The sequence below is a fragment of the Berghia stephanieae genome, chromosome 12 (assembly GCF_034508935.2).
Source record: "Berghia stephanieae isolate SIO BIC M18660-M18661 chromosome 12, UCSD_Bste_1.3, whole genome shotgun sequence".
NCBI classification, from domain to species: domain Eukaryota; kingdom Metazoa; phylum Mollusca; class Gastropoda; order Nudibranchia; family Aeolidiidae; genus Berghia; species Berghia stephanieae.
The window spans coordinates 6,255,776-6,283,703 of NC_088371.1; the positions used below are offsets into that span (position 1 = coordinate 6,255,776).

Consider the following 27,928-nt stretch of genomic DNA (forward strand, 5'->3'; position numbering starts at 1 on the left):
GTTTGATGTGTGGCGTAGGAATATGTCTTGTTGCAACGTGACAACGAAGAAAATAACTGTGGTGCAAGCAACATTTCAGTCATTTTAGTCATCATTCCTGCACCTTACCTGGAGCGAAGAAAGACACAGTGTTATATTCCTATTAGGACTTTGAATAATTTTGCCGTTTTCTCCTTAAATTCTGTGTAAGTGTATGATATTCGTTTGATACCATTATTGGTAAAACAGAATTCTAACAAAGACAAAGTGACACCAGATTCAGTTGATTCACATTCACGCTGCACTTGAACTGTGATTCTGCCTTGAACTTGAAGTTTAATTTGGTTTACGACTGATTATCACAATTTTTGTCTCATTATAATAAGTAAGCTCAGAAGTAATAATTTTAATACCCAAATCTGAATATTTCAAAAATGGCCGGGCTTGATTTTGAATTAGAATTTTTGGACCAGGATTTCCTCTTCGAATATGAAAGAGGAAATGCTGGTTCTTGTGGGTTGAATGTAGATGATCTTTTTGAACCCGAGTCAAAGATAAAGAACCCAGTATTTGGTGATGATCTTAGTTTAGCTTCGGCATTAAACTCAAGTTCAGATGATGATTTTTTAGCTTGTGCTTCAACAGATGTGTCCTACCCATTGGAGGGATTCCAGCCAGTTGAAGGTACCGAAATTGCAAAGAAACTTTCCCCGTGGCACGGATCCGATAGTGGGATGTCTGATTCATCACCTGCTTCAAGTCCCAATCGAGCTGTTGAAGAAGATGCCACCCTTGTTCTCTCGTCTGCCCAGCAAAAATTGACAAATATGGATGTTTTGGACGTGAATGTTGAAGATATAGATTTCGACATTGATCAATACTCACCCTCTTCTTCCTACACGACATCACCTACTCACATACCCGAGGACCCAGTAGTTAACTCTAATACTGACAATGTCACTTTTGCTGATGACCTAATCACAGAAGAGGATGTTCAATACAAACATGCCTTAGAATTCTACAACTCCTCAGAAATGTTTTTGCCTTCATCAAATAAAAACAAAACCCTCAAGCTCATAAAGGTTCAACATGTGGACGTTCCAGAGGATAAGTCTAGAAAAAATGCAATTCAGGCTAAGATAAACAGAGAAAAGAAGAAGGCTTACATCAAAAGTTTGGAAGATGAAATTTCAACATTGAGGAGTGGCAATGCAAAGTTGACGTCAGAAAATAAGATAATGCAAAGCAACATGTCGGAACTGGAGGAGGAAGTTGAATATCTCAAATCAGTCTTGGTCAATTCAAGTTCACTGTCCAGTCTCTTAAAAAATATTTCAAATGTGAATGAGGTTAAGTTATCCGCTACGTTGATTGGTAAAAAAAGATCAGTAAGTGATGATCATAGCTATGAATCTGTTCCTCAAAAGAGAGCTCGTCGAATCAATGAAAACTTGAAAAAAGCCGGAGTGTGCCTACATGTGAATGGTGGATCTGCTAGTTTAGAATTTTGTGCTCACTGTTCCAAATTGGCACATAAATCTTGTTTGAGTTAATTACGACGTGAGATTTTACATATTTCAGACAGTATTATTAAAACCTGCCGACTTATTAACATTATTATAGGGTGATCCAATACCTTAAAAAACGGTGCAAACCTACCTCGGTCAACCACATGACGATAAAGCTGTGAAGGTTGAAGTTCTGTGTAATTGCAGTTGACATTGATGGAGCAGCCCAGGACCAGGCGTGTCAAGACCCAAGATTTGCTAATTATTATGTTTAATCCATAGCTTATTGCATGTATTGAACTGTATTGGTTTCAGCTATCTTAGCTGATTGTAAAGAAATGTAAATGTGATTATATATTTTTTTTCATTTGACCCAACTGGTGGATGTTGTATATTGTAAGTTTTTTTTTTTTTTTTTTTTTTTTGTTTCTAAAGAATTACACTTTATCTTTCTAGGTGTGGGTTTGAGTAGCCCTGCTTGCACTGACCAACATGATTGGTCTCTGGGGTTGCTTTGGGTATGGAAGAGACTTTAGGTCTTATTCGGTAAGAAATTTCAATGAATGTTGTCTCTCTCTCTCTCTCTCTCTCTCTCTCTCTTTTAAAAAATATTGTTTTTAATATTTTTATTTTTATTATTATATGGCACATTGCCTTTGATAGAGTGCTAGAAAAGGTTTTTTTTATTGAAAGTATAATTATTTTTTTAACATACTTTTTTCGTTTCTAGACTATTGCATTAAGTTAGAATTTAACATAATTTGTATAAACAAAAAATGTTTTTTAAACTTTTAACTTGTTAAGCATGCTATGGTGCATGGACCTAAGGTTAATTAATTTTTTTTCTAATATTATTTGTACTATCAGTTAATTTTGTTCTAAGGATAATTTCTTCCTCTTTATCGAGACAACCGAGTGCACTTATTTTTGCTTTTATCATGCAGCGTTCATCAGGAAGAAAAGGCCATGTGAGGTGAAAGTCATTCATGTCTTGAATCCACCCCTTGATTGTGGGTTTCGGCTGTTCCTCACACACGATTACGTGGTGTGGTGTGCCACGTTTTCATGACAATGAATAACAAGTCTGGCTGTGGCAGGTTGAGTATCATATTTAATCGGTTCAATGAAAATGTCCTGTTAAGCTATTTCTGTTTCTTTTCTTGTTTTGTTGTATTATACTAAATCTTTGATAAGGAACCTGATTCTTAATTTGATATTTAAGATTAAGAAGATAATTAATAATTTTAGTTTCTGCATCATGCTGTAGCTGTGCACACACCAGGTTCAACTTCTCATCTATTTCCAGCTCAAAGTCAGTAGTTGATATTGCAAATGTTACTTTAGCATAGGAATGTGATTCTGAAATTGCTATGTCCACATATCTGATTCCTTCCTGACAGATTGTCATATGGTATGTGGAGTTTGAGCTGAATTTAATTTTATTTACGTAATTTAAGTGGACCTTTTACCATATAGTCTCTCTCTCCGTCCTCAATAGTTATTTCAAATTGATTACTGTGCTCATTTATGGTTCCTATTTTGGTCATGTTTATCAAGCTGTTCCCGGTTCAACTTTTGAAATTTTTATTCCAGCTTTGCTTTACCCACTAATTTTGTTTGTTTGAAACTTTACCCACGAGGATCTTCACTTTAATAAAGTACCAGTTCTCCTAATCATCGCAGCTGGAGCAACGGCATTTGGGTGTGCTTTCTGCCACGTTCCACTCCTTGGGGGTTTTCACATCAAAAAGTTCCTTCAAGATGGGCCATACAGGGTTATAGTGGTTTGTATTTTTACTACCTTTTTATTGTAATATATTGTGGAAATGCCGTCTTAGTTTGAATCTATACGGATACTTCTTTTTCAAGGATTTTAATTTCAACTCTCTATGTTCAGTTTGGCATCTCTTTTTCGCTAGCCATAAACAAACATTTTTTACAAATTTAATTTTTTTCTTTCTCTATCGGTAACTTCTTTTCAAGTCCATCACCTTCTGATTCTTATCCTGAGAGGATTTTCTGTCTGGTCCGTCTTTATCATCGCCAGTGTGATTTTCAGATATATGCAAGTGAATTATGGGACATTTTTGTTGAACCGCTATTTTTAGGAACTCATGAATTTGGGATTGGGTAAGAGCCTTGATTGAAGGTGTGGCATTAAATTTACTGTATCCATGTACATTTGACCCTGCTTACATAGATGGTATGATCAGGATATTATTTTCTCCCATATTGTCTTTTTTTTTTTAATGAATTATTGTTGTGTTTCATGTTAACAGATAAATTGTGATTGGAATTAAGGACGATGATATAGTTGGAGTTTTACTGGGCCATCTGCATATATAGATATCAGTTATGGTTTAAGATATTTTATATTTTTCTCTTATTTTAATTGAACAAATTCCAGTATGTTGAGCTGATAAGTAAGTAAAACTGTATTTTATGTAGTAATATGTTTAATCTGTGACCAGGGTCAGAGAAAGCCCATATTTCTATATTTTGTCACATGCTGGGTGCTTTTTCCAACCTTTAAAAAAAAAGTACTCAGTTTGAGTTTATTTTATTTTTATTTTTTTTTGTTATTATTTTTCATACTTTATCAAGAAATGGATTTTGATTAGTTAGGTTAGTATATTGCTTAAGTTGGAAAAATCATCCAGCATGCAGACCCCCCCCCCCCCCCCCCCCCTCCCTTATGAACGGACTGGGGTGACTTTCCCTCTAAAGATTTTTGGCAAATTGGATTATATTTAGTTTTCTGGGTTATTTCTTATGTTGAAAAAAATCCTCTAATAATGTAGTCAACTACAAGCCTGAAAAAAACTCAAAATGCTCCAAATTGGCTGATGCAAAGTCACTTCAATTGAATGTAATTAATATTACTTTCTTTATGCTCAACTCATTGTATTTTGATTCTCTCATAGATATGGAAATTTAATAAACCTTAATTGTCTAGAACTAGAATGGTTTCCTTATTTTCTAGTATACTTCTGCAGTTAAATAGAAATACCAACTTTAAATAGGATAACTTCCTTTTCCCTACAATTTACATAGCAGCTCTCATTCAGCTTTGTGTTCATGTTTACTCCTGGAATTGTTTTATCAGATTTTGCTTTTGTCTTTCAAAAATTAAGTTTCTTACTCAAAGTTTAGAATATTTTTAGACTATAAGAGGGATGGGGTTGTTGATTAAATAGAGATATTGATTATCATTGGTCATTTTTACTTTATCTGTTTCGCTGAAATGTAATTTTAATTCTTCACGAAAACTTCAGGAGAGCTGCCATTGAGTTAGACTCATATGTAAAAAGATTTTGGGTTGGGGGATGGGGCTGTAATCTTAAATTGTTTCCTGTCTCTTCGAGTTGAAAACCACTAGCCTGTAGTCTCATTTTAAAATTATTTTGTATAACAATCTTGTCATTTCATAGAGGGATGTACCTACATTTTATTTTAAGTTGTTTTTTTATTCCTTTTAGCCCAAAGCATTTTGATTGGCCTGGGTGCTCCAGTTTAGTCAGATCTATCCAGAGAGGTGAAATGATCAAGGGTAGAATAAATAAACGAGAATGGAGTGTGTTTATCAGTTGCCTATACCTGATCCAGGATGATATAAGTTATAATATTGATGGAGTTGCTCAATCTACAGTTATTGGGTTTGTTTTACACATTTTCTCCATAGTATTATCATAGATGTTTTCACATTAAGTTGATGATAAATTGCAAAGGAATTTTTTAAAATGCATTTGCTAACCTAGGTACCTCCTTTTATATGACAACACTGTTGTTTGCTATAAAGGCTTGGGTGTCTTTTTTTTTTTTCGATAACACCTAGGTATGGAAATGGGGGATTTTGATTATTTAGCTAACTTTTCTCCATTATTCCACCAATTCAGTTGGCATTTATTAATATTTGAGAATACTTTCTGTTGAAGCTCTTGCAGCCAGTCCCTGAGGTCAGAAGTCACAAATTCTACATTGGTCCTCATTATTTTCTCACGAACATGTCCAAGGTGATTATTTAATTATTTATTTTTCTGTCTTTGTTTCTTCTTATTATTCTTATTCTCCTTATTCTTTTTCTTCTTCTCTACTTGGATTTTGTGGATGTAATTTTAGTTTGATTATAGTATGTTTCATAAATCATATTTACATTATAGATTCTTCCCCCCCCCCCCCCCCCCCCCCCCCCCCCCTCCAGAACAACCCTTACGTTCATTAATGTTATGTCTTTGACAAAAAGACCAAGTCCATAATAATGTTTTATTATTCATGAGATGTTAAGAATTTCTATTTATGGATATATTTTGTAAATTGTAATTTTGATAATCATAATTTTTGATGCCAATTGTTTTGATATCATCTCAATAATTTGGTAATGGTTTTTCCCAGGTGTGACTTTGTGGTTGAATTGGGACTGGCTTCAAGACAATTGTTTGGGGTTCGTTGATACAATTTTGATCGCTGCAAATGGGTTGTTTGACTGTGTGTCTACACTACCGGTTAAGTTGATCTTGTTTATGATCGATATGCTAATGCCATTATTAATGTTGAATTGATGTATATATGTAAATATTTGATCGAAATGTAAAACGAAGAAAAAAGAAAACATTGATTTTAAAATTTATATTCGACTTCTGTTACTCATTTCCTTATTATTTTTTTACTTTAATTGTTCCATCACTCATCGCATTTAGAGAAAGGTATTTTGGTTTCCAAGCTTTTTTTTAAAGTATGTGATGGTAACTCGAGTATTATTATTATTTGATAATGTTCACTTTCTTTAATTTCGATGAGTGATGTGTTTATTATTCTCCTCTAATTATAGATGGAGGCTTAGTTAACTCTTGCTATCTCTTTCATCCTCATAGGACATGTGGTCGATGGAGTTCCAACTAGGCAAAGGGATTGTTGACCATTCCTGGGCCAGTGGATTCTTCCTGTCCACAGTTCTGCTGTCTTTCCATCAACCTATTTCATTTATCCTCTCCTTGTGGCTTTGCATCCTGGAATTAGACCATAGGGAAATGAGTGGAATCTTCTGACCTCTCTGGTTGGCAGGAGGTCACTTGCTGTGTCTTCTGCCCCCCATATGTTTTCCTTTTCCATGCTCTCTTTCTTTGTTCTTGATTGATTTTGCTCATTTTCTTTTCCTGGGAGGGAGGGAGAGTCGCATGTATAGTATCTTTGAAACGTCATTTCCTTCCTTGTAAATTTTCTCTCTGTTACTCTGGGTGGGGTTCCGACTTCCCATAGTGGGCAGGGAGATACTTGCGGTGTCTTCTATCCCCCTGTATCTGTAGTCCAATTGCTTTCTGTCTTTCTTGGAATGAGATTACTTGGTTTTGTCCTGACCCTGGTCAGAGTTCCTGGCTGGGAGAGAAGCAGTCAGATTTTAGTAGTTTTGGGAGATTTTTTTTTCCTTGTACATCATCTCTCTGCTGTGTACTGTTAATTTGTAAACATTTGAGTGTATTTCTCATTGTGGGATCTTGTGCTGATGTCTGGGTGAGACTAAGGTGATCAACGGAGAAACTGATTGTATGCTCTTGGAATCTACATCCGTTCCCTATTTGAACCTTTCCCCTTTGTCTTACCTTTTCCTCAAGCCCTTTTCATTGTACATCTAGAATGTTTTTACTATCCACTTTAATTCCTTTTTACCGGCGCAGATACTGATATGATGTAAATGTGTTGCAAGCGCATTAAATCAACACTCTCTCACTTACTGTATGTGCTACTACCTGTATTGTAGTTATTAGTTTTGAATGATGCACTTTGTAAAGATTTGAGTGTCCTTCATAGCGGGATCCTTTGCTCTTAACTGGATGGGACTTTTAGATGCGGCTATGTGGTCTTGTGGTATGACACTCGCTATCGGATCGGAAGGTCCTGTGTTCGCGCCTCGCTCGGCGCATAGTTGAGTCCTTGGAAAAGACTCATTACTAACATTCTCTCACTGCACTCCAGTGTAAAATGCGTACCTGGCCGTTGACAGTTGTCTTTGTCCAAAAAATTGTAATATCGCCTAACAGACGTCATATCCCGTCCTACATGTTAAATGTTGCTGTTGACCAGGGACCCCTTGTAAATCACTTTGAGCACATTTTAGTGGATATTGCACTATATAAAGCTCAATATAAATATATGTTTTTAGATAATGTCCAAATTTGCACATCGGTGGATTGCTCTTGGAATCTTCACTTCCCTATTTGATCCGGTCCTTTTCTTTAGTGCTTTTAACTTCATATCTAAAACTTTCCTTTTTCACCTCTCCCCACTGAGGTGGTCGTAGAGGAGGCATGAGAGATGACCTCGCAGTAAGGGCCCTCCACTCATATTTGTCCTCAGCTTTCCTCTTCCTTTTTACTGGCGCTGAAATGTTCTAATTGTGTTGCAAGTGCTGTAATCCCCTAAAAATAAAAACAGACATGAGACGAGCAAGGGGATGATATATATTTTTGAGGAATGAGAAATTATTTTACCCTGTCAATTATATTATGTTTAAATTGTAATCATTTGAGAGTATCCCGAATGCAATGTCGGTATGGGACTTGTAAGGTGCTTTAGTTTGGATACAGGGATGTATTATTCTTGGATCTACAGTACTTCTATTGAATTTCTCTTTATCTTCTTACTGGATACTAAAACAGACTGACATACTCAAAGTAACGCACATTCACAGCGTCCATAGACAGTGCAGCCATATTCATTCATTCTATCTTTTCCCTTAGTGCTTGATGGCATTAAAGAAACATGAAAAAAGTGTCATAGTCTTAGTCATTGTTGAATTCCCCAAAACAGACGAAAACTTTTATACACATACAAGTAGGCTACCTGGGATGGTGGGTTTTTCTTTTTTTGCAAAATAAAATCCAAAATTTTGCAAGCAAAAAACAACACAATTTGCATGGATTTTTCAAAAAAAAACAAACTTGCTATTGATTTTCGTAAGAACTGACAATAAGTTCACGAGAGAAGGGCTTCGAGGGGCTGAGTATAATAATGGTAGTGACCTTTCCATGTTCTCGAGGTCATTGGTCACATTGGAATATGTGATTAAAGTGACCCACATAGTGAAAAGTGTTCACAGCTTTTTAAATACATCACGATTGGTCATTTTATACAGCTTGACACATGGGTATACTTACAATTTCATAAACAAAGCAACGAGGTGGACACAAGTGGGAATTGAACGTGGGAGGATGTAATATTATGAAAATGTATTGTTCCTGGAATGTGCGGTTTTACCCATAGAATGTGCCTGAAATTTGAGATTGGGGGTAGACATGCCTGCAACAGCTTTAAAAAATCTTGTTAGCTTTTTGTAATGATCATATTTTTAGTTAATCTCTGTTAATTATTCAGGCCCACAACGCTTTTCCTCTTTCGTGAACTTATTGTCAGTTTTTACGAAAATCAATCACAAATTTTGTTGTTTTTTGCTTTCAACATTTGGGAATTTGGTTGCAAAATTATAAAAACAAAACAAACCGCCATGTCAGCTTTGTGTCTTTGTCATGCATAGCATGCGAGGGACTATGGGTATGGGGGTACCAAGCTAGGACATCTACAGATACCACTGGGGTCAAGACCTTTGTCTATCATCTCTACCCTTCCCTCCCCATTATTTCTTCTACACCATGCACATTGCCATATCTCTCTCTCTCTCTCTCTCTCTCTCTCTCTCTCTCTCTCTCTCTCTCTCTCTCTCTCTCTCTCTCTCTCTTCTCCTCCCCCTTTCCCACTTAACTCTTACTATGCTTGTTTCAAAGATTCACCAAGAGGTAATCTGAACTTGACTGACTGACACTCATCGCGCTCAAGGCTCGTGATGATAGCGTCTCATCTCTCCCACTGTTTTTTTTTTTTTTTTTTTTTTTTCATTCTCATCCTGTCTTTCCAAGCATTTTGGTTATCATATGCCAGTTGCATGGGAACGATGACATAGAATAAGAAAATAAAAAGTCACTCTTAGTTCTTAGTTATGCCGATCTTTACATGAAGCTGTGTTGTTTTCCTATGCATTTTATATTAAAGGAGGATAACAAATAGATTAAACAAATGTTTGTGTCGATGAAGGGTTGTTCCCCTTGAGTTTTTTTTCCTGGTCCCCGGGAGTTTATCTTACTTAAGCGGTCTACAGTGTCGTTGTAATAAGTTTTTAATCTCCACTTTCAAATTGGGAGCATAGAAAGTGTACCTCTAAAATGTGAATTCAGCTAGTGTTGTTCAAAATGTCTTCCTTTTTGAATGGAAATCAAAGCAAATTATTCTGTGAAGAAATTTCAACATTGAAATTCAATGTACATGTTCTTTCGATAAAAATAATTTTAAAATCTGGAGCCTGTGACAATCTGGGCAGTTCTCCCCCCCCCCCCCCCCCCCCCAGCAACACTTAACACATAGGGGTTCCCCCCGACAGATACCAGGTACTCATTTTACACCTGAGTTCAGTTAGAGAATTTGAGTCTTTCCAAGGGCAATAATTATGCACCGCCCAGAGCGGGGCTCAAACCCTGGACCTTCCAAGTGCCATACCACAAGACAACATAGCCGCACTGGTGATTACTTCTATCGCCCTTACCTACCCCCCCCCCCCCCCCCCCCCCCCAGTCCTACTCACTGATACTAATATGTTATGACTTGACTGAGTCTCAGGTGCTACTAAACTGCCACAACTTGTTCTGGAAAGTTGCCTATCAGTCATTCTGTGCAGGCTATAGCTGAGATTAGACATCGAAATTAGATGCTGAACTTACTGCAGTTTGAGGGATATTTTTCTTTACTGAACCACCAGATGGGATCCCAATAGCTCAGTTGGTATAGCAATCACTTCACATGCAAAAGGACGGAGATCGATCCCGGGTGCAGTTGAGATTTTTTCTGACCCCCCTGTCCACCCAGCAATGATTGGGTATCTGGGTCTGTTAGATTTGGTGGAAAGTACTTTGCAATAGACTAGCGTCCTATCCAAAGGGTAGCAAGCAATTGCTATTGTCAATTTCACACTATAGAAACCGGGATAACTCCGGCACTATGGGCCTGAAGGCTCTGAAGGACTACTTTTTTTTTTTAACCACCAGAAAGAATATTACTTATATACAAACGAAAACACCAACCCTGGGATCAAACCTCAGACTGATTACTGGGGTTCCAGGTACTGGGTTCGAGCCTCGCTCGGCGCATAGTTGGAGTCCTTGGAGAAGGCTCTTTACTCACATTCTCTCACCGTACTCCGGTGTAAAATGAGTACTTGGCCGTAAACAGCATTGTCTCTGTCCGAAAAAATTGTAATATCGCCTAACAGGTGTCATGTCCCATCCTAAATGTCAAATGTTGCTGTTGGCCAGGAATCCCTTGTAAAGTGCTTTGAGCACGTTCAAGGTTAGTGGATATTGCCCTAAATAAAAGCTCAAAATTTTAAAGCCTTAAACAGAAGTGCAGACAAATAAAGGCTATTTGTGCCAACTGGCACAAAATAAACAGTAACAGGCTGGAGGAGCGTGCAATGTGTTCTCAACAAACCTCAAAACCAGCTTATGGGACCAACTTTTGCTTCCTCATTGAACAAATCCCCATTTTCTGTTTGACTCGAGAATTTTACAGCACTTACACTTACACTATTGTCATTTCAGTGCCTGTTGTGACATCAGGTACCTTAAAGCCCCATCCACACACAAGCATAGGATCCCATTTTGAAGGATACACCCAAAATATACAATTCAATATGTACAATGGCTAATAATTATAACATTACATATCAGAGACATGATTTACAAGGGGGAAAAAAAATATCTCTCCAAAAAAAAAGGAACTACGTATACATGTGACTGCTTCCCTCTCAGCCAAGGATCCCTACCAGGTCCGGAAAATAATAAGCATTCTCAAACTCAAACGAGAACAAAGACGAAAGAAACATAGATTGGGAAAACAGAATACAGGGAAATAGAGGACCCAACCTGAGGACAAGGCGTCTGATTCAATGATCGAGACTTATAATTAGTCTCGGACCATGAAAAAGTCTGAGACTTCGTAGTCCACGACTTGGGGAAGTCCGAGCCTACGAAAAGTAGACTAAAGACTTTGTCTCTGACTACGTATGGGAAGTCTCAGACTCCAGAGGTCAATTTATTTTTAACTGGGAATTCCCCGGAAAAGTATAACAAAACGTCATAGAAATGTTTTGCTTTTCCAGCTGCGCGTGCGAAGTAGCACAGAAATCATATCTATATTTCCTCTTCTTGCTTATTTTGATCGGTTTAGTCTAAGACTTTGCATAGTCTGACTTCATGAATAGCTCGTGACGCATTTTAATCTGAGACTATGGACAGCCTCAGTCCATGAATCAGATCCCAGCATCAGTAACAATCCCGCCTGCAGTCGAGATTTTTGTAACCCTTCTGTCCAACGAGCAGTGATTTATCACACTGGGTCTGTCACAGATAGACTGGTGACCTATCAAAGGGGTAACGAGCAATTAATTGCTGTCATCCTTTATCTAAAGAAAATAGATAAACTCGGTTTACACTCCAAGATGAGGACAGAAACAGAGAAAAGAACAAGTATAATTAGAATCCTGGAAGAATTCGTTGCATGAGGACACGGAGATAGAAACCGGATCAGCTAACAAACCCTGGAGATGGATTAGAAAGACAAGAATTGACCTCCTAATGTTCACAAAGAGAGGCAATCTTTCAGAGGGCTCCGTTTTATGGGTTTTACAGCACAGGTAAAAAGGAAGAAAATGGGATAGCTAAATTCTAGAATTACATTTAAAGCACCCAAAAAAGGTAAGTCAAAAATAAAATTGATTCAAATATGTTTTGTTTTTTGTTTTTAAGGGTTTTATGGCGCATGCAACACATTAAGGTCATATCAGCGCCTGTAAAAAGGAAGAAAATTGGATAGTAAAAAGGTCTAGAATTACAATTAAAGCATCCAAGAATAAGGCAGATAAAGGGGAATTGGTTCAAATAAGGAATAGATGTAGACTCCAAGAGCACACTATCAGTGTACTCAGTTTGAGATCACCTAAAACTAAGTCTCATTCTCATCCAGACACAAGCACAGGTGCCTACTAAGAGGAATACACTCAAATGTTTACAAATCATATAAAAATATAATACACAAACAAAACATAATACAGTGCATAACAGAGCGATGAATTACAACGAAAAAAATATCATCTCCCAAAACTAACTATACATTTGACTGTTTCCCTCCCAGCCAGGGCCAGGACAAACCCATGTAATCTCATTCCAAGACAAAGACAGAAAGCATGTTGGAGGATAGAAGACACAGTATGTACCTCCCTGCCCACTATGGGAGGTCAGGAACCCCACCCAGTGATTCAAATAGGAAACATGTAGATTCCAATAGCACACTATCAGTGTACTTTGAGATCATCTAAAAGTCTCATCCAGACACAAGCACAGGTCCCCACTAAGACTAAGAGGAATACACTCAAATGTTTACAAAACATATATAATATGTAAACATAACATAATACAGTGCATACAGAGATGATTTACAACGAAAAAAAAATCGTCTCCCAAAACTATCTATACACTTGACTGTTTCCCTCTCAGCAAAGGTATCCGGCCAGACAAAACCAAGTAATTTCAATTCTAAATTCTAAGACAAAGACAGAAAACAAACAGGGGGATAGAAGCCACAGTAATTGCCTCCCTGCCCACTATGGGAGGTCAGGAACCCCACCCAGAGATATAGTAGGATAGAAGACAAGTGACCTCCCTGCCCACTACAGAAAGACAAAAGGCCCCACTTAGTCAAAGGGTTCCAACTCCAAGCATAGGAAAATAATTCCACATACAAAAAATGAGAATCATTTCTTAAAACACATGTTTATTTCAAACTTGTATTTAATGGCATACAGTTTCGATCATATTATCAAAATAATTTACACCTCAACATCTTAACCCTAAGTCAAAGGTGCTTTTCTCATTAAGCCATAATTTGATAAGAGTCAAAAGAGACCATCCTTTGTAATATGGCAACGACTGCACAATGGTACAATCTAGAAATTGGAAACAAGCTCTGGTGACTGAAATGAAATTGAGTCTGCAAAGAGCCTAAAGAGTACATGTACTCAAAAGTAGGCATAATAATGATGGTGATGAGATGATATTCTATACATAACAGATTACAGAGCATGGAATACAACACCAGATGAAAAATTTCTCTATCCCCTGTCTCTCAAAGTGCACCTAGTCGATTCTGATTGAGAGCAACCATAATAAGCCAGTCGTATAGCAATAATTACATGTATACATAACAATATAGAGAATAGGCAACACCTCCAAATTTGATCTGATCATGAAGGGACCGTGTTTACTACTACGGTGTGGAGGGGGAAAAAAAGAGTCATTAAACACTGGGGTTTCCACCAAGAATTATCAAGGAAAAGAGTGAGTGCTCTAATGATGACCAAACTGTTGCAAAACTCAAACCCCGGACATACTTCGTATAAATAATTCAATTTCAAGCAGAAGTGAGCAGGCAAAAACCTTGTTTCCTAAGTGAGACATAAACTACAAACAACTGAAGAGAACATTGAAGTGAATAGACCGTTAGAATGGAAAGTACCTCAGTAGATTAAGCATTAGTTCTCCTTGGTACAGACTAAATTGTCCAATAACACCCTTCACCTAGTCAAATGAGCAAAGCCTGGAATAACATAAGAAGAAAAAAAATCATTAACGCGATGACTACTGGTGAATAATTTCTTTTGGATTTGAAAGTTTTGACAGCGCTGGCAACACATCTAGGCCATAACAGCGCCAGTAAAAAGGTAGAAAATGGAAGTGAAAAATTCCAGAATAACAACTAAAGCACCCAAGAAAAAGAAAGAAAAAAAGGGGAACTGGTTCTTATAGGGAACATAGTATCAGAAACCTGTATATTACTGAAAGTTGGCAACCCTAGTAAGATGGTGACTCACAGAATACCTACCTACAAAATAGAAAATCAGCCCTTTCCTAACAACAAAAAGTATCCCTTGCCAGTCTAAACAATGCAGTCTTCGCAAGCAAAAGCAAACAAAAATAATAATACTAAGCGAGTATAATCAAAATAAACAAACCCTGAACTCTTGACACTTATTATATCAATGACGATGATCTTCTTCATTTTCACATGAACGGGCCATAGTAAGAAAAATTGTTTGAGTTCCTTTCATACAGAACTTGGAAGAGGTGATACGCTAATAAATTCAATTATGATAAAGAAAACAAAGAGCATTATTAAAAACTTTATCCACCAGGTAGAGGGAACATAATTTTTTTAATTCACAAATTAAAAAAAAAAAAAGGCACTACGCTTTAACACAATTCATGCTAATCTCAAGGTTTCACTGCCATGAAGTTTCTAGTCTCTGTTGTCTTCTGGCACTTTCCTACTCAATTTCTTGTTATTGTCATGTCCCTGACTGATAGCTGTCTATACAATGGTCACTGCCCAACAACCTGCCCCCTGGATGACTATTTTACCAGACCACCAACAATTTTTGTTTGACAGCCTTTAAGGGCTGTACGATGCTTGCAAAAAAATTTTGGTCATCTCAGCGCCAATGAAAAGACAGAAAATGGGATAGTCTTAAAAAAAAAAAAGCACACATCTTATTAACCAAGCTGTTATTGGTCCCAACTCTACTCAAGTAAGTGAGGTGGCTAACTTGCACAAAGACAGTGGCCCAGGCACAAGACGACATATGTTTACCACAGATAAACGCGTAGTGTAACAAAACCCTATCTATTTGGCCTTATATGTCAACATAAAAAAAAGAAAAAACAAACAAAAAAAAGAAAGAAAGAAATGGTCCTACAACAGTTGTGCCCACTGGGCAACGTAACGAATATTAAGGATCACAGGGCCCCAATGACGACCCTAATCCAAACCTATAACCTTGTCTGTCATTTACAACCAAGTTGAGTGTAGCAAAATAGTGAGTCTAAGCTGTATAACCAAACTCAACTAATCAAGAATGTGACTTGAGATGTCTGAGGACTATGTCTACGAGAGCGTGAGAATTTAAAAAATATTCATATATATATATATATAGACCTGCCTACTTGGAATTGCAAAAAGTCGTAATTTTCAGGTATATCAACATACTAGACACTAAAACTACTTTTTAAAATCATCAATTTGTCCTTAAAATGATAAAATAATGCCTTTCACTCCTCTAAATACTGACCCAGGCAACAAAAAAGTTTGATTTCAAGAACTAAAGATCTTTATATAATTGTCAGTTTGGAGCCAAAAATTTGTAGTTATACAAAATTTTCGTAGTAGCTGACAGGTCTGTATATATAAATTTAAACATATTTTTGATTATGATGTTAATAGACTCTATTCACATCTTAACAGAGCATGCAGAACGTGCAGACGTGACTTTTAATGTCACACTTATTGTTATCAAGATGTGGTAAAAATCATTGGGATTTATTTTTTTCACCATGTGTTGCCCTGACGCACATACCAAACGAGGTACAAACTATAAGTCACAGATTTTCTTTGTCCTTAAAACAAACAATACAGCAAGTTTTTCTCCTATTACACACATATATACGATAGACTGATCAATATACACTAAGCCCTCCTCGGTCATCAATCTTGTAAAACGGCAAATTTGTTTTCCAGATGGAGAACTCCTCCCCCTCTGTGATGGGTGGTCGTCGTCTCTTGTATACTTCTCTGGGGCTGGTTGGTCTGTCTAGATTGTTGATTGGGTTGGCTGAGGAAAAGGGGGGAAAAAGAGAAGAAATTGGTAACAAATACCAACATATTAATATGATGCTCATATTGCTCATTTCCCCCCCCCCCCCCCCCCCCCAGATTTACCTTTACTAAAACAAGAAAAACCTTTGTCCATGATAAAACTATGACAGTGATGGATTTTGAATAATGTAGATTAGATAATAAAAATGAATTTGATTACACACAGTATTTGTTGGGGTTTTTTATAAATAAAGTAGCAATGACTATGAAAATTTTTGTTTTCTATTTTTGTAGGAAATACTACTCTTAAATCAAAGCCCTATCTCCACTGAGTAAAAATCTTTTTGAATTTGGAAAATCCATTAATATATAACAAAGTTATGCAGTTTCAAAGATGTCATTTATTTGGATGACTCACAAAGAGAAAAAAATACGGAAAATATGGGACGCTTTTTCTGCGTTTTATTCTGGTTTGTGCCTGTATCTCGCTTAATACGTGGAATTAGATATTAAAACTTGGCAATTTTATGGCAAAATTATCAGAAAATATGATGAAGACATCAGAACAGACCTAACTTGTATAGTTTTAGAGCTGTATGGCTAGGGTCAACTATAAATTTGTTTTAAAATATACATAAAATTGATCATTTGGAACTTTTCCTAAGTGTAATCTTGTGTCTACAACCCATACAAATGACACGAAAAATGCCTGCTGAATTATTATCAATCTCAATCAGTCCCTTGAGACCATGGCTTATGTTAGTTCTAGTATTTATCTGAGAGAGAGAGAGAGAGAGAGAGAGAAAGAGAGAGAGAGAGAGAGAGAGAGAGAGAGAGAGAGAGAGAGAGAGAGAGAGAGAGAGAGAATGTGTTAATCTACTATCCCTATGACATAACAATGAAACAATACCTTAATTTTTAAAAAGCGCGCGAGGATTTGTGTCATCTGTCGTCGCGAACAAGGTTGCCAGATGGCCACGTGTGTGGCCAAATATATAATTTTGTTTCTTTTTTTTTTAACATTTTATTCATCTATGCTTGTCTCAGTTGTCTCAGTGACATTTATCCTAGTCTATTCAATTTTCTGTTTGTTAAAATTTAGTTCATTTTAAGTGGGCCAGTCTTAATATTGAAAGCCATATGATTTTCTATTTAGCCACTTTTGAAGTCGAATTTGGTCAGGTTAAAGTCTGGCCATCTGGCAGCCTTGCCTCGCTCACGTCATTTTCGTGTCGCGCGATGGTGGAGCAAAATGGCCGTCTCCATATTTTCACTCATTGAAATGCAAATTGGGTTGATGTTTTGTGAGAATACGGGAAAAGTACTTATCATAATCGAATGTAATTTGAAATACAAATAGAAGAAATGTGCATATATAACCTTATGAGCGACAACTCTCCTCTTTGTAGTTTTAGAAATATTGTACTCCAAAGAGTAAAAATCTATTTTTACGGTCTTCTGGTAATCGTACGAGTTTTGTCGCTTGACATAATCTAAAATGACCTCTTTTCTAACTGTGTGCCAACTTTCAGTCATATTCAATTATAAACAGCGTCGTAATTAATTTTAAAAAATAGCATGTACGAAACTGCTTCGTCCCATATTTTGCCACGAATTTGGGCACTTCGTGAGCGAAAAGGAGGCCCAAAGATTTGTGCGGGATAGTCATTGCTAAATAAAGACAGCAAACAGCAATAGCAGAAATAAAGTAACTAACTTTAAAAATTCATATCACTGCGATTATCAAATTTGAAAATCGATAAATGCCACCACCTACAATAACTGACTATACAGAATTAGAAAGTCTGTAACATATTATTTTTTTCTTTCTTTTAATTATCAGAAACAAAAGAAACTCACTAAAAATATAAAATTCAATCTTAACTCCACGCTGACCTTTTTGTATGTGGGAGAATCTTCATTAAAGTTAAATTTTCATCTTTAAATTCTTATGTTGAGTAGGCTGCTTTCAAAACAAAAACCCCGATAAAATCATTATCAGCAGTTGGGAAAAAAAAACAAAACCAAAAAAAAAAAAAAAAAAGGAAAAAAATCTTCAGTTTACAGTTACTTAATGAACCATTGGCAAGACTCACGATGAATTACTCCGGAGTACAATGAAATCGAATGAAGTGGAATTACTCCAGAGTATAATGAAATCAAATGAAATATTTCAAAAAAGGGGTTCAACTCACTCTTGTATAGACATTGAGGAAAGCGTTGGGAAGTCGACGTCACTGCGGATGTTGGGTAATTCTTTCTTGCCTCTCTTACCCGGTGCCCCTGTGGACCGGGAAGTGGCCTGGGCCATAGCAGCCCTCTGTGAAGGGGGGATGTACTTGCCGGTGTTGGCTGGGGCAGGGGCTGGTTTCTTTTCTTCCTCTGTAAAAAGCAAATGAAGGAAATTAAAAAGATGGTGTCAGACGGAACATATGGAGGGCTGATTCTCTTTTACTATATAAAATGTAAAAGATCTTGAAAATTGAAAAAAAATGTGGCCAAACAATGCCATTTTAGAAATTCTTTACAAAAATAAAAGCAACCTGTATGGTATGCATTAAATGAAAACAAAATACTTGAATCTAGACTTCATGAAAGCTCTCGGACAAAAAAAAATAATTGACGTTTATTTTGTCAAAGTGGTGGATAGATTGAAAAATCTTGCTAAAATAATTTGAAATCACATGGATGAATGGGAGCACTTTGCAGGCCTGTTTACTTGAAATTTTAAACATATTGTCAACATCAGGAGATAAAGCATTGTAGTCGCCATAAATAACCTTAAAAATCAAAAACTTAACTCTTCAAAATCATTTAAGTTATGCAGTATTATTACCAACTTTCATTTTCAGTAAGCTTTCATTACTTCTAAAATAGGAGCCAAAATTTCGTAATTCTATGACTTTTTCGTAATAGTAGGCAGGTCTGACTATGAAACAGAATCAGCCTTATATTTGAGTGCCTAAAATTTTCAGGAACAAATTACAGTGATGATGAATGATAATTTCGCAAAAATTTGCAGAAAAGCGGGATACTACGGAAATCCCTCCTCTGAATCCCGCATAAAAAAAGCAGAAAAATGAGTAAAATCAGATGTGAGAACAAATATGAGGAATTTCTCAATAAAATAAGGAGACTCGACAGAGCTGCTAATTCTGGCAAAGTAATCAAAATCTATTTTTGTTTTTTTTTAAGGGCATTACGGCTCTAACAGCACACATAGGTAATTTCAACGTCAGTATAAAAGGAAGAAAATGAAATAGTTAAAAGATTCTAGCATTACATTTAAACGCAAACGAGAAAAAGTACGGTCTGCGGCTATTCAGACTCAAATTCCAATGCGCATGCGCAATCAACAGATTATTCATATTCAAACTTGGTCTGAATAGTCTCCCATGGCAATATAACTTGTGTTTGTTTTTGTATTTAAAATATTTTAATACTTGATAATTACATCAAACTGAAGCAAATGAAAATAACAGTAATGGTAGAGTAATGAAAGTAGCCTAAACCTCCATTTGACGAGAAAGACAAAATCACAGGTCAATTGGAAGTCCAGTTAGAAATTATAAAGAACAAAAGTCAAAGCAACTGTGATCTAAAGCAAAAGCTTTTCTAAAAACATAACACAATGTCCACATATAATCACGACAAAAAAAAATATATTGTGATAGTGTCAGACAGGTAACAATCCTACAGACCGAAGTATAGGTATGAGATGAGTCAGTGTGATTGTGATAAAAAGGCAAACAGAATCTCTTCTGAACTCCTCTTTTATTTCTTATATCTGTTCCTCACTCTGACCACTGCCCTTATGACCCCCCCTCCCTCCCCATCTCCTCCCGTGTCTGTGCATGCATATTGGACTTTTGAGTCCGAATAGCCATGGGAGACTATTCAGACTCGAGTCCGAATTGCCACTTCGAAAAGTAAGACAAAAAGGAAATCTCATGCAGACACCAGCACAGGATCCCACTCAAATGACCACAGAATATAACCAAAACAGAAAAAAAAAACAAAAAAAAATACCAAGACACAGCAGGGAGATGATTTACAAAGAAAAAAAACAAAACAATTCTATTAAAACTGATACTCAACATTTGACTGTTTGCCCCTCAGCTAAGGAATCTGGCAAGGGTCAGGACAAAAACAAACATTCTGATTCCAAGACAAAGAATGAAAGCCAACTTGGAAATCAGTTATAAGAGGATAGAAGACAGCAAGTGGCTTCCTGCCCACCAAGAGAGGCCAAAGGACCCCATTCAGTTCTGGCAAAGGCAATCAAAACAAAGATACAAACCTTGTGCGGGCGCAGATGCTCCTGCAGAGCCACTCTTATTCCAAGGACCTGTCGCTCCTTCTTTCTTGTCCTTCTTCTCTTTCACATCTCCATTCTCATCCCACTCTTCTTCCTCTTCTTCCATGTCCTTTTCTGCGTCCTCTTTCCTGAGAAGAAACATTATAATATACGTATGACACATGAAAATGTCTACTAAATGCATCTGATTTACATATAAAAGATAAAGAACCATCATTATTCCTTTTATCGATGGAAATACGCATTTTAATAGTATGGGCTATATTCAAGTAATTCGATCAAACAAAATTTGTTAAATTTGATTTTAAAATTTCAAGCAATATCATCTGAAAATATGTGCTAAAACAAAGCTAAAATAAGAATTACACTGCAAACTCGTAATAATATATATTACATTGAAAAAATTAATTTGGGGGTAATGGGTATCTGTTAATAATTTTCTTGAAAAGTGTTATGAATACATTCATTGAAAGGATATGGAATTTTAGTCAAGATTTAGATGTTTGAAAGGATGGATCCTCGCTAATTTTTTGCAGGTTGTTCCGTACATGTGAAGCCATAAAATGAAATAAATGTTCCCAAAATATATGAGCGTAATAACAATAGTCTAGAGAAGATTGCATAGCAGTATGTAATGAGAAATTCTTACTGCTGCAAATTCTGAATCCGCAGACCAGAATAGTCTACAGCCCTCTCCTCTTCGAAGTCATTCCATTCATCATCATCAGGCTGAAAAAACAAACAACAATAATTACAATATCACAAATTCAAACCTTGAAGAAACAGTTTGTTACCAATCATATTCATATGCAAATTTCAACATTTAGTTAGGCATATGAAAATGGTATCCCTCAAGGATTAAATTCATTTGGATCATATTAATAAGACTAGATGATGATGAACCACTACACTCTGGTAAGTCAGTGATGACCATTCTCCTTTCAAACCATCTAGAGAAAATTCGGATTCAGTATGGTATATATGTGAACTGAAAAATAAATATGGGTGGTAGGTAAAAGTAAAACATAGTCAACTGATTAAAGGACACAAATAAGTCCAAAGACAGCTTTAATTCTAACTCCAAGCAACCATACCCCCCCCCCCCTCCCATCCTTTCCAATTCCACTCCACATATGGCGTATTCAATTCATCAATAATAATAATAATAAATATGAATATGAATATATTTTATATATTCATATATTGAAAGAAAGAATGAATAGGCTACGGTCTTTTTCGTTGCCTTTCAAAATATCAGTGAAATAATTTTAAAACAGATACGTGAAGTACCTGGGTGGTATGAAAAGGAGTAAGTCACACAATGCAATTGAAAGTGAAACTGAAATTGAAACTCTTCACTTCAGTGATGATTCAGTTAATTCGAGTCTGAGGCTGAGGAGATGAATGAATATGATGAGTTTTGAACTGAGAGTCAAAATTTAAAAAGATATATATCAAACACTGAAATAAAGCTTTATTTCTACCTTCCTCTCCTGTTTCTTGTTGGTAGAACTATCTTGTGAAGTTATCTTTGTCGGTTTGTCCCTTTTCTTTTCTTTCTTTGTTGATTTCGTCCCATCTTCTTTTTCAACAGATTTTACTTTTGATTTCTTCTTACTTTTGTCTTTCTTGGCAAAGAAATCATCCAAACTCGAGTCTGCCATGATGGTAACTTAAATTCTAGATTGAAGAATATGACAAGAATTAGTCAAAATTTACTTCGGTATATTAGTAAGGCGTAATAAATACCCCATGCAGTATGCAGATTGCTGGCGAATTTGTCTCGCTCGAAACAAACCGGAAACCGGTGGACACCTTAATGTTAGTTAAAAATATAATCCATCCGACAGGAACGAATTAAATCGGATTTCTTATAAAATAATTTTAAAAAATAAAATAACAACAATCGCAATATCCACTAAACGTGTTCAAAGCGCTTTACAAAGGGTTCCTGACTAACGGCTACACAAAACATGTAGAACGAGACATGACGCCTGTTATGCGATATAATTTTTTTTTCTCTCGAAAGAGATAACGCTGGTACGGTGAGAGAATGTGGGTAAAGAGTCTTTTCCAAGGACTCAACTATGCGCCGAGCGCGAGGCTCGAACCCAGGACCTTCCGATCCGAAAGCGAGTGTCATACCACTAGACCACATAGCCGCGCAGGTACTCATTAAAAATAAAATAAAAATAACATTTAAAAAAAAACATTTAAAAAGAAATTCAAATTAAATAAATGATTTTCAACCAAAATAAATATCTTAATTTTTAAAAAGCACCAAATGATGTTACCTACCCGTCTAGTATACTCTGAAATGAGACAAGTGTTCAAGTGGCCGAAAAATTAACAAATGTGCACACGGTTTACAACTCGTGTCCAGCTGCCGCCTACCCCCCCCCCCCCCTCCCACCAACGTCTCAACCTCTTCCCCCCCCCCCCCCCACACCCACAGACTACCGTCTTGTGTTATCTATGCTCCCCCCCCCCCCCCCCCCCATAGAGAATACAGTCTGTGTTCCCCCCCCCCCCCCCCCCCCCCCTGCCTATCTCTCTTTACCACGTGTGTGGTACAACTCTTGTGTGTGTGTGTGTGTGTGTGCTAATAATACTATCATTATTATATTTCCAAAGGTTCGGTTTCCATTTTTTAAGGATCTCGATGATTATATGGGATATTGATGTAGGCCATTAAATTACACTAAGTTTTTTTGTTTTGTTTTAACTGTCTTTAAAATTAAACAAATGATTTTTAACAAAAATAAATAACTTTTTTTTTTTTTTAAAAGGACCAAATAATGTAACCTACCCGTCTAGTATACTCTGAATTGTCCAGCTGCAGCCTAACCCCGCCCCACCAACGTCTCAACCCATGGCCGACTAGATTACTATTACTATAGTTACGTCATGTCTCAACCTCTCTCTCTCTCTCTCTTTCCCCCCCCCCCCCCCCCCCCCCCCCCCCCCTTCTTACCACGTGTGTGACAACAATGGACTGCTCTCTTACTCTTACTCTTTGTGATGTCGACAATCTGCTTTTTAATTAAAAAGGAGTACCTACCACGTTGTATGAGAAAATGCACGTTAATGAACCAGCAACAAGCCAGTCAGTGTGCTTGTCACACACACACACACACACAGAGAGAGAGAGAGAGAGAGAGAGAGAGAGAGAGAGAGAGAGAGAGAGAGAGAGAGAGAGAGAGTTAATTATGAGTACTTGTGTATTTAAAAGATGTGTGTGTATGTGTGTGTGTGTGTATGCCTCATTCCCCCCTCACCAGCCGTCGTCATTGAATCAAATTTTCACTTCATACAGTTAAGAGAGAGAGAGAGAGAGAGAGAGAGAGAGAGAGAGAGAGAGAGAGAGAGAGAGAGAGAGAGAGAGAGTTAATTATGAATACTTGTGTATTTAAAGGATGTGCGTGTGTGTGTGTGTGTGTATGATTGCACCTTATCCCCTCCCCAGTCATCTTCATTGTCAGGATAACCACACAGTGTGTCAAAGAGGTTCTGTGTGGTTTAGATAAATTTAATCCCGTTTTTGTCAACAATAAGTATTGAAAGTGAAAGTACAAATTCTCCTCCTTCGCCCTGAGGGGCATGAAAACTGCACAATATGTGAGAAGTATGTTCGCAGTACAGTGTGTCAAAAGGTTTCTTTGTGATTTAAGCAATTTCTTCCCGTATGTGTTAATATGTTTCAATGGTAGCGATCTATATTCATGTTTTTGTCCAAGTCATCAATCACGTGATTTGTTGCTGTCCAACGCTTGGATATTTCTTTAGAAATGTAAACACGCTGCTTTGTTTATGAAAGCTGTAAACATACACATGTGTCAAGCTGAACAAAATGACCAATCGTGATGTTAGAAATTTCAAAAACTGTGAACACTTTTCACTATATGGGTCACTTTGAGCACATATTATAATGTGACCAATGACCTCGAGCACATGGTAATGTAATATAGATCATGACCATTGGTGTCAAGAGGGAAGAAAAGTGTGATGTCAAAAAAAACAAAACAAAAAACGGTACATATTTCATTGGAAGTGTAAAACCACTCTTCCTGAGGAATGGATACCTTGTGTAATTCATATTCTGGTGTCAGAGCGCTGGAATATTATTTTCTAAGTCTAAATAACAAGCTGGTCTTCCATAAAGATCATCCATCAATCCTCGCTCTTTTACGTCCCGTAATCCTAAGAATCTGTATGTACATCCTGCTACTGAAAACGTTTTGCCACCTTTATATAACCTATTCACCAATAGTACTGAAGGACTGGCTACACACTTTCAAGGACATATGAACCAAAAGAGTAGAGGGTTTGATGTCACGACTTTCCTTCCCTATGGTAGTAGTTCTAGCCCGTTTGTTTGTCCCCTCCTCCCCCCCCCCCCCCCTCCCATTTACCAAACCAACGGCAATAATGGCGCTTGTAAGGCTCTGTTTGTAGCCCCCCCCCCCCCCCCCCCCTCCTCCTGTCACCAGCCAGGTACCCACTCATTAATTGCAGCACGGCGAGATAGTGTGCGTGTAGAACCACTTTCAAGCTTACAGTACTCAACTTTGCGCTGCCACAGCGAAACTCGAACCTATGACCTTCGAGTCAGAATCCGAGTGTGCTATCACGGAGGCCCTTATGAAATATTTCTCCGACGAGCATAAAAGTATATCCAGAGGAGAAAAACATTTTAAATATGATCATGTTTTAACTTAAATACATTCTGATCACAAGACATATGAAAAGTTCTAGCCAGCATGAAGAATAAAAAGGACCGATTTTCTTTGTTTAGAACCACGATGGCCGCCGTTACTGCGCGACGTGACATCAGACTATTGAATCCAATTGAAAGCTTGGCATAGGTATGAATCACACCAAAAAAGCTAAACAAAGACACAAATAGTATTTGTGACCAGTCTTATCAAAACGGTATCATATTGGGATAAATCTGATGTTTAAAACAAAAGGATACCAAATGATTTTTGAAAAAACAATATTTTTTTTAAATCCTTAAATTGAACAGAGCATAACATTTCACATAAGCCTAATCTTGTAAAGTTTGAAATGAGAAAAAAAAAATCTCTTAGTTTTCCCCTTCCTTTCCTAAAAAAAAAAATAATAAATAAACCCAACAGAGAAAAAAAATTAAAATAAAATCCCCTTTATTCATCCCCAAGGGGAAATTTGTCTTTAGGGTCTATTCCAAGGGAAGACTGGAATAACCCAGGCGTCAGCCGCAGTGCAGCGCCACAATGTGAACGAGGGCGAGGTGACTTGCTCAAGGCCACACAACGAGGCGGGTAGTCGAACTCGGTACCTTTCGGATACGAAGCAAAGACCGTACCGCTGAGCAACGTTACCCCCCAGAAAAAAAAAAACCTCCAGAGATTTAGCATTCCTGTAAAAATTAAAAACTAAGTTTAACTTATAAAAATATGAGTAAAAAAAAAGTGATTTCATTGAGGTAATTAAATTTTGTCTCGTAAACTTCCAAAATTGTGTATTTTCTTGAAGGCGCTGTGAGCACATTTAATTGGTATTGTTACATAAATACTTGTTCTTGTTTTAAGTTTTTAAGGCGCTTGCAAAACATTTATGTCATTTCAAATATAAAAAGACAGTAAAAAATAAAAAATAATTTAGAATTACAAGTAAAGGTTCTAAAAGAAAAAGAAAGATAAAGGGGAATGGTTCAAATAGGGAACATAATATGTAGGTTATAAGCGCACCCTATCAGTGTACTCTTATTTTGAGATCACATAAAAGTCTCATCCAGACACCAGCAATGGATCCCACCACAGACTACTAGGAGCAGACCAGGCAACAGCCACTTTTTAGTGGCTAATCGTCCCTGGTTGCATAAAAAAGAAAATGGCGGCGCTCGATCTCTCGTGTTCAGATTCTTTATGGGGGAGTAGATAATGAGTTCCCTATATGGCCATGTCAATCATGTAGACATCCTTTGACTTTGATGATAAAGCCTACCCTTTGATGTCTGCAGTCGCCTTTTCGTTTTCTACGGTCACTCATGGCTAAACAGCCGTCAACAATGAACCGAACCATCATTGAAACACTGGAAGACGCTCATGGCATAGTTGCATCACAATCACCACGTTGCTAAATATATTATCCAGGCACGGTTGATAGGTAAAAAAGCCAAATTATGTTCTAGTTACATTTGAAACAAACAAAGTATATCACTGATCTCGTCTCGTTGAGATATAAGGAATGATATAAAAATCAAGAAAATCGGCCGATAAATAAAAAAGTTGCTAAAAAAAGCTAAAATAAACAAAAGCAATTTTTTCAATCAAATCTATTCCTAAAACAGTTGGTTTTCAACCGATTTTTTCTGAAATAAGGACCAATGTTCTTCTTTTTTCAAGCTGATTTCATCAATGTGACTTTTAAATTCCTCAGAATTATATTTTTAACTTTTAGATTTTAGCTTTTAGGCCTACTCAAAAAGGTGTTATATTCCTTGCGTAACAATAGCGTAATACATCGACGGTGAGATTCACAATTCTACACGAATGGACGGTGGCGGTAGATCAAAGAGGTGTACCAAATTTTTTTACCAACTACTTTTCTTAGTGCTAAAATTACAAAAGTAATAATTTCGCGTCAGAAAAAATAACTCTCAAGTTCCTATCTCTTTATTACAATAAAATTGATACCACGAATGACAAAATCGCCCCCAAATAAGAGAGTTATAAATTATTCATAATATTTTTTAAAGTTATTAATATAAACCCGATCATTGGAGCCAAGTCTAAATTGTACAAGTAAAAGTGTAGTTTAATATGTCTAATTTGGTTTATCATCATAAACCTGACCTTTTTTCTATTTTCCGTCCACAAATCAAGGTTAATCGAGCTCAGTCAAAGTCATTCATATAGATATTAAATCGCACATCGTCCCTGGTTCCATACAAAAGAAAATGGCGGCGCTCTACCTCCCGCTAGGCACTTTTGATGACGTTTTCCTACCTGTTGTCGTCTCTAGTCCTGTATTCTCTATGGATCCCACTGAGAGGAATACACTCGGATACTTACATAATATATCCAAAGCAAAAAACATGAGATGATTTACAACGAAAAAAATATCATCTCCCAAAAACTAACTATACATTTGACTGTTTCCCTCCCAGTAAGGGCTAGGAAAAAAATAATTCCAAGACATAGACAGAAAGCAACTCGGAAAAACCGATATAAGAAGATAGAGGACAGCAAGTGGACAAGGTGGGTCACATTACATCTTATATCAAAAAAAAAAAAAAAAATTGGGGCTGGTTGTGGTGGTAGTGGGGATGAGGGGGGTGAATTTACAATGCAGTCTTCTTTTAAAAAAGGGGGAAACGCATCACACGACCATTTAT

The 27,928-nt window shown here is 36.8% G+C and overlaps 2 protein-coding genes across 3 annotated transcripts; one reads left to right on the top strand and one right to left on the bottom strand.

Moving 5' to 3' along the window:
* On the top strand, positions 1 to 6,114 carry LOC144958144 (uncharacterized). 2 transcript variants are annotated; one of them, XR_013642365.1, is made up of 4 exons: positions 1 to 185; positions 1,944 to 2,033; positions 2,432 to 5,500; positions 5,880 to 6,114. XR_013642365.1 is itself a non-coding variant. In XM_078889891.1 (4 exons), the coding sequence occupies exon 2, from the start codon at positions 714 to 716 to the stop codon at positions 1,530 to 1,532; it is 819 nt and encodes a 272-aa protein (XP_078746017.1). In that variant the 5' UTR covers positions 10 to 185; positions 625 to 713; the 3' UTR covers positions 1,533 to 2,033; positions 2,432 to 5,500; positions 5,880 to 6,114. The 2 variants fall into 2 exon arrangements, 1 of the variants encoding a protein (XP_078746017.1); XM_078889891.1 differs by having other exon boundaries at positions 10 to 185; positions 625 to 2,033.
* A 7,221-nt stretch (positions 6,115 to 13,335) lies between these two features.
* Positions 13,336 to 22,969, bottom strand: LOC144957936 (uncharacterized). The gene is made up of 6 exons (XM_078889495.1): positions 22,846 to 22,969; positions 22,032 to 22,227; positions 21,197 to 21,276; positions 20,530 to 20,675; positions 18,425 to 18,611; positions 13,336 to 16,245 (listed from the first exon to the last, which is right to left on the bottom strand). The coding sequence occupies exons 2-6, from the start codon at positions 22,209 to 22,211 to the stop codon at positions 16,119 to 16,121; spliced, it is 720 nt and encodes a 239-aa protein (XP_078745621.1). The 5' UTR covers positions 22,212 to 22,227; positions 22,846 to 22,969; the 3' UTR covers positions 13,336 to 16,118.
* Between the last annotated feature and the right edge of the window lie 4,959 nt (positions 22,970 to 27,928).

Excerpts from the sequence above, each read along its gene's own strand:
- LOC144957936 (XM_078889495.1), bottom strand. The coding sequence starts at position 22,211 with ATGGCAGACTCGAGTTTGGATGATTTCTTTGCCAAGAAAGACAAAAGT. Across the intron at positions 21,277-22,031 it reads ACAAGAAACAGGAGAGGAAG|CCTGATGATGATGAATGGAA; the intron begins GTAGAAATAAAG and ends TTGTTTTTTCAG. Across the intron at positions 18,612-20,529 it reads AGCATCTGCGCCCGCACAAG|AGGAAGAAAAGAAACCAGCC; the intron begins GTTTGTATCTTT and ends TGCTTTTTACAG.
- LOC144958144 (XM_078889891.1), top strand. The coding sequence starts at position 714 with ATGTCTGATTCATCACCTGCTTCAAGTCCCAATCGAGCTGTTGAAGAA.